The 11,200-nt window shown below is 40.7% G+C and overlaps 1 protein-coding gene across 5 annotated transcripts in view; it reads right to left on the bottom strand.

Annotated features, from left to right (window-relative positions):
• Nucleotides 1-11,200, bottom strand: part of lrch1.L (leucine-rich repeats and calponin homology (CH) domain containing 1 L homeolog) — a 100,319-nt gene continuing 89,119 nt past the window's right edge. For 2 of the 5 annotated variants that reach the window (XM_018247340.2, XM_018247341.2), the window contains one exon: nt 1-1,171. In XM_018247340.2, the coding sequence (XP_018102829.1) occupies nt 1,058-1,171 (114 nt within the window). In that variant the 3' untranslated portion in view covers nt 1-1,057. Of the gene's footprint in view, nt 1,172-10,151; nt 10,662-11,200 lie in introns of those variants that run through there. The other 3 variants (XM_041582476.1, XM_041582479.1, XM_041582478.1) reach the window with 2 other exon arrangements.

Genomic DNA, 11,200 nt, shown 5'->3' with positions numbered 1-11,200 from the left:
CTTGATCACACCTTCTACAAATCAAACAAATGCTATCAAGTGCCTTAAACACATTACATACAGTATGGCTGTCCCTGTTACTTATGTTTACTTCACTAGTGTTTGGAGCCAGTTTAGTTGACCCCACAAAAACCCCAAGAGTAACCATTCTGTTAGTACTAATGTGCAAAAAAGCTGTGCGTTTATATATTGGTCAGAACCAACCTGCACCCCCACCAGCTGGTCACTTACAACCCCCAGACAGCACCCCAGGGACCAATGGCAGCTGAATCAAGGTAGCCGTTAGAACTCAGGAACAGCCACAGGTTATGGACCAAGATGACGTTTGCAAAAAAAAACAAAAAAACGTATGCAACTTAAGATAGAGAATTTAAATACCTTGCGCTTAGGACAATGAGGCTCTCCAGCTGCTGCTGAACTGTAACTCTTGCTATCCCCAAGAGTAGCTATAGTGGAAGTTTAGTATTATGAACAGCTAAACAGCAATAGGTTAAAGAGCCCACCACCCACCAGCAATGTGTGTGCCATGGAACTAGCACTTTCTTGGTTCTTCTTCATTTGCTTTGTACTGCTAGTGATACATCAGGCAGGGTGTAAGCCTGTGAAAATACTGTGCTGCATCCAAGCACATCATCTATAAGACCCTGATATGGCGTGTATATATATATATATATATATATATATATATATATATATATATATTTATATATTAACACATAGGCAAGTACTAAAAGTGTGTGTGTTACACACTGTGGCTGTGGGATTCTGCAACCCTCATGTTTTGTTTGCAATACTGGTTTTCTGAGAGACGAAGAAACAGATCCATTGTCTTTTTCCCATTCAGGCTGGCAGTTACCCCAGGGAAGGGAAGAGGCGGTTGTTTTGTGCAGAATGTTCAGTACTTGGGGAAGGCTGAATGCTGTCTGGCTGATCCATTGGGGAGCTGAGTTTGGTGGCAGCCTGTCTGTTGTGCAGAGTCTTAAGACAGGAGCTGATTGCTGGCCGTCTCCCATAAGGAGCCCAGTGCTACAGTCTCGTCCAACAGCATCAATTTGTTTCATAGAAATAAAGCCTGTTTGGTCGTGGTTACATCTATAAGTGCTTGGACCGTGACACTCACTTTTACCAAACCCTTTTCTTCTAAGATATGATGCGGCAGACACAGTTTTTCCTGGGAAAGAAAACAAAGATAAATATATTTTATTTTTGATATGCCACGCTGTTAACCTTGCTCCCGCTAATCACTAATTGCACCAATACTTGCCCTTTGTTTAGTGAGTCTGTGCTCTCCAGCATCCAGTCATTAGGACTAATATGCACTTGTGCTTTGCTTTCTGCCTCTTCAGGAAGGATTCAATAGAAATGGCACTTTGTCCCATGTACAAGTGCTGCACAATTTTAGTGTGGTACAAAAAGCTCTTGTCTGACTTGATCATTGAGACTCTCACTGAGCAAACACTGCATAATGCATGGGGGATTCCTAGTCCTTGACTGCAACGTGATCTGCACATAATAGGCCAATTTTCTGCACTTAATGGGAAATATATCCATTTTCAGGTATTTCATTAACTTTGCTTTCCTATAAATAATGAGCAAGAAGAACATAGATTGTACTGCACAAGGTGCTTCATCTCTCCGCGTCTCTTTGTTAGTATTGAGGGCTCCTTGTCAAAAGACTCTATGAAACAAATGCCTTGGCTAGCCAGATTTAAAAGGCGAATAAAAGGCAGATCACTGGGGATGGCAGAATACAAAGGCAGTACAGCACTCATGGGAAAGGTACTCCAAATTAAAAAAAAAAGAAGAGCAGCAGCCGGGGGAATGAAGCAGGTGACTAGAATAAATGTGGTGCCTAACAACTGTCCCCAGTGATTCTACCTTTCATTCTCCTTTTAAAAAAAAAATACTGATGCTTTGTAGAACTGAAAAGATGTGCCCAATAAGTGGCCGCTATATATATATATATACTGAGTGCAGGCATTTAAAGGGCCACTACTCACCTATATACATTTTTGTTCAGCATGAATAAAATAAGTAAAAACTTATACTGAAAATGTGTTTGGAATATTCTTCGTTGTTTTGTTTTCACCTATGTGTCCTCCCTTCTCCCCCCGCATAATGAGTTATTTCTTTTTAAGTAGAGATAATAAACTCTGTGTAAACAAATACTACTTTCCCCCAGCTGTAGTCTGTAAGGCTTTCAGATAAGGAAGTGCTTCCCAGTGGACAGGCCATTTGATCAAGTATCTTTTTAGTGAAACTGGTTTCAGTTTAGTGCAAGAAATAACAAAGCAATTCCCATGCAATGAACTCATACTGAGCAAGAGGATATGGTCAACATGTATTCTGCTGCTAATGGCCACATAATAGCATACATTGTGCATATGTACGTTTACTGGCCTGATATGAAATATGTCTTTAAAAATCAGCAGAAAGTGGAATCCCTTCAGTGTGATAAGTAAACCCCTTTAGCATAGGCTCACATTACTGAATGTAATGGCCAGATAAGAGTTACCTAGTTACATAGTTAAATTGGGTTGAAAAAAGACAAAGTCCATCAAGTTCAACCCCTCCAAATGAAAACCCAGCATCCACATACATCTCTCCATACTTTCACATAGATTATATATACCCATACCTATACAAACTATAGAGTTTAGTATCACAATAGCCTTTGATATTTTGTCTGTCCAAAAAATCATCCAAGCCATTCTTAAAGGCATTAACTGAATCAGCCATCACAACATCAGTGCAGTGCATTCCACAACCTCACTGTCCTGACTGTGAAGAACCCCCTACGTTGCTTCAAATGAAAGTTCTTTTCTTCTAGTCTAAAGGGGTGGCCTCTGGTACGGTGATCCACTTTATGGGTACAAAGGTCCCCTGCCATTTGTCTATTTGATATTGAAGTTGCCCATGACTTGTGGGAACAGAAGATACGCAGGTGTCGTTTGCTGATAGGAAACTGGCTAGCCAGCTGGGCCCCTGGACTACACACTGCTGGGCACGACTATGGGAATTTTATATGATCAGAGGCCCGGCGCTTATTGTGTTTACGCTCTGATTACTCTCAGATTGGAGAGGGGAAACTTGCTGATGACAATCTCAATCCTAGATGTGCCCTGAGTGATGAAGATAAAAAGAGCCTTTCCAGTAGTTTCCGTGTACCAATTCAACTACTGAGAGTGATTATTTTCCTTGCAATTGTGTTTCTGTACATGTGTGAGGAGAGAAATAGTGTGTGACATGCAGCTCCCACCCAGCGCGCTCGCTTCTCTCTAATAATATACCTATTCCGTGACTTTGCTGGGAACAGCCAGGAACTTTGTTTAAACACATGTTTTCGTTGTGCAAACACCCCGTAGCATGGCTGCATACAATAATATACAGAGCCGTGTAGGGGGCAGGCGCTGTGAGAAGAGAAATAATCAGCCAGCACTCACACTTTCTCTGCACAAGAGGAAGATGATTTATTTAAACAGTGTGTGTACACACACACACACACACACACACACACTATAATGCAATGGCAACACCAGTTCCACCTCACTTGAATATCATAGATATAGAGTTGTATCGGATGCTACAGGTCCCACTGTATGTTTCTTCTTTTATAAAGCTTCTTACTCACCACAGTGCCTGTTCCAACTGCCAGTACCAGTAAAATGGGGGATTCTGACCATACCATAAATATGTGTGGCCAATTAGGAATCTGCCATTTTGGAACTTTTTGGTGCACAAACCTGACCCCTCTTTCTCACACCACTTTAGAAGGACACTCTCTAGTTAGTTGGCATCTCCACCCTTCTCTCCCATGTTCCAATTTCATAATGTGGACTTGTGGTGCATAGTGCAGTTTCTTAGCAGTTAACCTGTGCTACCAAATGTAGGATTTGCATGCTTGTATTCCTTTCAGTTAGTCGACTGAGATTATGGAAACATCTGATATCAAAGCAATCAATTAGATGTTGCCTTTAAAGGGGATGTTCACCTTCCAAACACTATTTTCAGTTCACTTGTTTTCAGATTATTCCCCAGAAATAAATACTTTTTTCCATTACTTTCCATTATTTATTTTTTTACTGTTTTTCCAAAATCTAAGTTTAAAGTTTTTTATTAGAAAAACGGTGACACATAGAAAATAGAAGGTAATTGGAAAAAGTCGTTATTTCTGGTGATATATCGGAAAACAACCAGTTGTTTGAAGGTGAGCCACCCCTTTAATAAGTGTAACCGAAGAAACCAATACAAGCTGTAACTGTGTTACAGGACTGAGAACAATTTGTCTTTATTGCAGTTTGCCTATATTTTACCACTGTACATTGGCACTCATTCTTTTCCTCCAACATTTGATCACCATCATTTAGACTTAAGGTATGAAGAGCCAAATTATGGAAAACCCCAGAATCCGAGCATTCTGGATAACAGGTCCCATACCTGTATATCTATAATATATAATAGCTATAATATTATAAGCAGGACCGCCATCAGAAATCGCAGGGCCCCATACAACAAAATTTCCTGGGCCCCCTGGGCTGCACCCACCACAAGCCCCACCTACAGGTCCGCCCTCCCACCACACAGTAAAAAAAACAAACAAAATATTGGTGGCTAGGGTTCCCACATGTTAATAAAAAATAAAAAAATATTGGTGGTCAGGGCCCCCCATAAAAAAACATTTGTGTCCAGGGCCCCCCCCCCAATAAAAAATATTGGTGGCTAGGACCCCACATGAGAAAAAAAAATTGGTGGCCAAAATTGGTGGCCAGGGCCCCCCCCCACATTATAAAAAAATTGGTAGCCAGGGCCCCTTAAACGTCCATGCCTTCCCGAAGTCAGCAGCTCTCAGAAAGATGGGGGGCCCCCGGCTAATCAAGTAAGTGTTGCGTGGCCGGACCCACCTTACCCTCGGGCCCCCTACAACTCTCCCCCCTGTCCCCCCTGATGGCTGCCCTGATTATAAGTCTTGCAAAAGGAGACAGTGGGATTAGAGGGCAGTGCTCGAAACGCTAATACACTCAAAATGGTTGGATATCATACAGGATTGGCCAGTATAAAATGTAGCTCCAAAAAGATTTGTATGGTGCAGCCAAAACGACATTTCTACCTTATCTTGTAGATCCTTTTTTATTCTTGGTCTGAAAATGATCTGGATATTATATTATAACATCTTTGATTTCCGAAGCAGGGTGGTCCCTGTGGCCCAGTTGGTTTTACCTATACGGTATATCATTATTTTCTTTTTCTTTAATAAAAAACGACTTTTTCCCTGAGTGCTTTAGTTTGGGCACACAAGTAGGGGAGGTGTTACTTGACAATGAAACTTGCCCCACATTACAGAGGTCCAGCACACAAGAAATAGAAAAAGATTATTAACTGCAAGCAGGACATGTACTTATGCACCTCAAAAATATATAAATACAAACCCAAAAAAATCAAGCATCTGAAGTACTAAAGCAACCGCGGATTTGAGTGGGGCTTTAAAGTGTAAATTGAATGTTTAAATGTTGATGTTTGGGAGAGCCTGCCATTAACCCTCTTCTTGTTTCATGTAAACAACATTTTTCTTTTAATTGTTCACAGATCACATAGTGAAACTTGATGGGATTGTTCCCCTGAAAATGATCTTTTCATGTAATGTAGGTGGCATTATTCTATGACAAATTGCAATGAATCTGTTTTTATTTGGTTGCAGTTCCTTAACATCCAGAACACAGTAAGGGGGCTAAATCCACCTGTCCTGGGAGAACAAAGGGAGACAAAGGGGGAAGCAGGAGAATTTTGTTTAAATGTAGAATCACGCAAAAAAGTTTGAACTGCATAATCTCTTAGGGCAACCATGGATCTGCCATTAGACCTGTAAAATGTAACAGCTGATTGTTTGGTTGCTGTAGGTAAAGGTGGCCATACATATTACAATCAGGGTCGGACTGGGGGGCCCGGGGCCCACCGGGACTAATGTCCAGGGCCCCCCTCCGGCCCCCCGCCCCCTACTAGGACGTGCCGAGCGCGCATGCATGAAGGCGAAGCTTGGTGCACCTGTGTGAAGGCGCTGGTCAGTGTTCCTGAATGAACAGGTGCATGCATGCGCAGATGGCGCTGCGTGGCGCCTAACCGGGCCAGTCCCACCGGGCCAGTCCGACACGGATTACAATTACGATCTTTCCTGAGACCATTGTTTGTTTTCAGTACAAACATTAAAGAAACAGTAACACCAAAAACGGAAAGTGTAAATAAAATATAATGTACTCATACCCTGCACTGGTAAAACTGGTGTGTTTGCTTCAGAAAGACTATTATAGTTAATATAAACAAGCTGCTTGTTTATATTATAAACAGATAAAACACCATTGTATTAGACTGGGCTCATCTTTTATCTGCTATGTAAACTGTGCCTTTTCTCCTTTTTTCTAGCTTGAATGGCTGCCCCCATGGCTACACAGCATCTTGTTTATATAAACTATAGTAGTGTTTCTGAAGCAAACACACAGCTTTTACTAATGCATACTAACTGTATATTATATGTTAAAGGGATACTCTCATGGGAAAACATGTTTTTTTCAAAACGCATCAGTTAATAGTGCTGCTCCAGCAGAATTCTGAACTGAAATCAATTTTTCAAAAGAGCAAACAGATTTTTTTATATTCAATTTTGAAATCTGACATGGGGCTAGACATATTGTCAGATTCCCAGCTGCCCTCAGTCATGTGACTTGTGCTCTGATAAACATCAGTCACTCTTTACTGCTTTACTGCAAGTTGGAGGGATATCACCCCCTCCCTTCCCCTCCCCAGCAGCCAAACAAAAGAACAATGGGAAGGTAACCAGATAGCAGCCCCCTAACACAAGATAACAGCTGCCTGGTAGATCTAAGAACAACACTCAATAGTAAAAGCCAAGTCCCACTGAGACGGATTCAGTTACATTAAGTAGGAGAAATAACAGCCTGCCAGAAAGTAGTTGCGTCCTAAAGTGCAGGCACAAATCACATCACTGGGGCAACTGGGAAACTGACAATATGTCTAGCCCAATGTCAGATTTCAAAATTGAATATAGAAAAATCTGTTTTGAATTGGATTTTAGTGCAGAAGTAGCACTATTAACTGATGTGTTTTAAAAAAAAAAAAAAAACATGTTTTCCCATAACAGTATCCCATTAATTACTTTACACTTTCATTTTTGGTGTTACTGTTCCTTTTAGAGCTGCCTCTTCAGATATACTAGTAGAAACAATAGAATTCTACCACTGATAATCCAGCAGTATCTGTTTGCCAATGTTTGGGCACAAATTTTCTGTCTTAGCCGATCGACAAGACAACGGATTTCCAAGTATTTTGCCGATATCGGTTGTCTCGTCTCCTGCCATACACATGTTTATATCCACCTTTGCAGGTGCAGGAAATCTTTTGTGTTCCTGCACAGCACTAAAAGCATTGTAAATAGGAAAAGCCCTTTAAGAATCACAACAAAAATAATAGTAAAATAAAAATAACCTTTAATCATCATACCTTTCATACTGCAACCTTACAGCAAGCAGTTCAACTGACAAAACATTTCAGAGAAGAATTCTCTTACCTTACTTTCTGAGAATCTGGGTTTGTTACTTTTAAAGTAAATAAATGGCTAATTATTTGCAACACTGACACATTTCCACCTCTGCCACCCAAGCACAGGAAAACAAATGGACATATTGTATTTATATTTATAGAGCAGTACAAATGAAACGCTTACTGCTGCAAAGAATGGTAAGATCCACCAAACCGTGCAATATTATATTTGAGCCTTTAGATGTTGATCTAATTCATTAAAACACAGCAGAATAAAGCAGGCAATGATGCTTCACAGAGGAACGCCAGCACAGATATAATAATAATAATATCAATATACATGCGGCTACAGTTCCAGTCACAGCTGCAATGAACTCTTTTATTTATACGTAGTGAGAAAGTGTTTGGGGAATATGGGAAATGGAAAATCATAAAGTCAAAGCAAAATGTTTCATCTGGACAACGCTAATCATTCCACGCATGGTGTAAGTATTTCACCCATGACTGACTGGTATTATAATCATAAGCCTAATTGATACAAGGTGAAACACAGCCTACATTGTGAAGCCTTAAATGACACTGGGAATACACAACAATTCTGGGAAAGAGTCTGCTCATGGCAGATAACCATTATTTCAATTCTTGCAAGTCTGATGGAGCACAGCAGGACTCTCACTGATACAAAAGTACCAAATCTCGTGGCAAGGAGCTACTGTATCAGCAGCGTGTGAGATATATGTCACATCCCAAACTACTGTATGGGCACATTTACTTACCTGCAAATTTTCCATTCAGAAGTCTCCGACATACTTCAGGCAACTACATCAGACGTTATTTTGTGACAAATATGCATATTCATCAAAATACAAAATTACGTCTCAGCAAAAGAACGATGGTATACTTTCGTCAGCGATGATTCGTTGGCGTGAAAATTTGATAACGAGTCTTCTCTGGTGCAACTGCCTTCCTAGCAAAACTTCATTAACTTACGCTTACATCAGTTTAAGTTCAGTGGGTATATAAAGGTCACATGTATGTATTTATTAGAGATGTTGGGGAAATTGCTGGAAGTGGCCACTTCTTATTAAAAATGTCCAAGGAAGCAAAATGAAGTCAGAGATCCTCTATTGTCCTAGGGCATGAGACCACCCTAAGTGTAGAACTACATGGAAGTTTTCGGCGCGATCTGACGCGCTGCAACAACAACATTTGTTTCTGCACCTCTCACTAATCTGAATTGAATATTTTTGGTGTGCCCTCCATTTATCATTAATTGCGCTGCAACAAAATGCCAGCATCAAATCGCATGCAACGGAAATAAGGTAAGTAATGGAAATGTCGGATGAAGTTGCAGCATTGATCAGACGCGACACGACTGTCGGATACAGACACAGCCTGCAGCGGCTGCATCCGACAGTCGTGTCGCATTGGATCAACGCTGCAACACCATTCGACAATGCATCCACTTACCTTATTTCCGTTGCATGCGATTTGACACTGGCATTTTGTTGCAGCGCGTCGGATCATGCCGAAAACGTCCGTATAGTCCTACCCTAGCAGTTACAACTTGTGACCATAATCCCACTTTAAATATTAAAAAAACACCATTTTTGTTACTCTTTCCCATTTAAAGGGGATTTATTATGGCTTTTAGCTTTTCTACACAGGTGGAGAAAAGCTGAGCATCAGCCCTGTGTGCCATTAGCCTTATTATATAGTTAGAATTATTCAGGTGCCTCAATGCACTTACACAAGCCTGTGACTCCATGTTTCGGTAGCCCATCTATACTGTAGTAAATATGCATACAAAACAGATGTTCATCCATTCAACTGCATATAAACACTAATGTGAAACATTTTCACATAATCAGCACGCTACAGATTGCCTGTCATAATTAATCCTGCACTTTAATGATTACACCTTTAACCCCTTTTAGACGTCACACAGTATCCTTAACCTCTAATTGATGTGCCATTGCTATTTTGGAGAGATTTTGATTACAGTGTAATTTCTGCTAAACCATATATTCATACAACATCTGATCCCCTTTGTTGGTTGAAAAAGACATGCATTGATCACAGCAAAATGACTGAGATAGTATTGATTTTTTCCTGATAATGGCATTCAGGTTGCTTTGCTGTATGCAAATAAAAATAGATTTTGCCATTGACTGCTCCATTATTACATAGGAATCTATAGTAAAAGAGGAATGATTCAGCCTGATTCTTTCTATACCTGGGAGAATAATGATTAGGACCAGGTACGTGGGAATGAAGGTGATTATCCATACACAGGCCATACAGCATCACATTGTAGAGTACTTGCCTATGATATGAATACAGTGTCATAAAAAAAGGCAATGCATGAAAAAGAAAGACTGGTTTATGTTAAAATGTCACCACTGCTTCCTTCACTCTAGAGCAGTGATCCCCAACCAGTAGCTCATGAGCAGTAACCTCAAAGCAGGTGCCTATTTTTGCATTCCAGGCTTGGAAGCAAGTTCTGATTGCTTATAGTGTCATGTAGAGCCTTCGGTAGACTGCCAGTCCACATAGGGGCTACCAAATATCCAATCACAGCCCTTATTTGGCACCCTAAGGGACTTTTTCATGCTTATGTTGCTCCCCAACTCTCTTTACATTTGAATGTGGCTCACGGTTAAAAAAGTTTGGGGACTCCTGCTCTAGAGCAAGAATGGCCAACTTGAGACTCATCCATTGTCTATGTCTGCTCTATGTGCATGCCCATGAACAAGACGGTAAGATCAGTAACAGTAATCAGAATAATTAAATGATATACCATCAATGCATGTTTAAAGCCCAAGCAATACATATGACTGAAAGTGTGCTTTCATATTACTGAAAGTGAGATGTCTTCCATCAACAAAGGTGCACATGCGAGTAGCTTATGCTCATTTTGCATTCCAGTGGTAGCTTACACACATAAATACAAAAAGAAGGATGTGCAAAAGACAAACGCCTATCAGGTCCCAGGAGTCTAAAAAAGTAGTTGATTGTGGGGCTGTCTCCCCCACAGCCAGAAGAGCGTCAACAGTCTTTTGAATGTGTCGGATATTCAACTGCAGGATGTCATTTGGAGAGCAGAGGTCGGTCTATCCAAAGGGCAGCCATCAGGACAGAAAGAAACAGTGCACAACATTAAAAAAAAGACAACACAGATAGAGAATCTAGTGAGTAAGCAATGGCCATGGGGTGATGATTGGGAATGCTGCATGTGGCTTCCAGAACTCCCACAAACCTCTGAGCCAGTAAATTACTGGAGCACAAATGATTACTAAGTGCCTGGAGGGAAATCTTTAGAAAACAGCCATGCATGCACCAAGTAAACATAAAGAGCTGTTGAAGCGCCTTCAAAAAATAACTCTGCTTTGTACAAATGGCATGAAATGGATACAGCTGGGTGGCCATGCAAACTAATTCCCCTATATTCATATACAGGTGCAGGGAGCAAATGCCTTCTATCCCTGGCTAAGTCTATGCTTCCAATATACAACTAAATCTATGCAACTGTCAAAAGGTGGTAAAATACTTTCTTCAGTGTTCAAGGGCTGAAAGAGTAGGGAGTATTGTGCTGTTGCTTTTCCAGCACAAAAAAAATGGATGCAGTGGTGTGTTTAAAGAGACACTTAAC

The sequence above is a fragment of the Xenopus laevis genome, chromosome 2L (genome assembly GCF_017654675.1).
Source record: "Xenopus laevis strain J_2021 chromosome 2L, Xenopus_laevis_v10.1, whole genome shotgun sequence".
In the NCBI taxonomy this organism is placed as follows: domain Eukaryota; kingdom Metazoa; phylum Chordata; class Amphibia; order Anura; family Pipidae; genus Xenopus; species Xenopus laevis.
The sequence above is the reverse complement of the archived record's forward strand: the minus strand, read 5'-3'. Positions and strand labels throughout refer to the sequence as shown.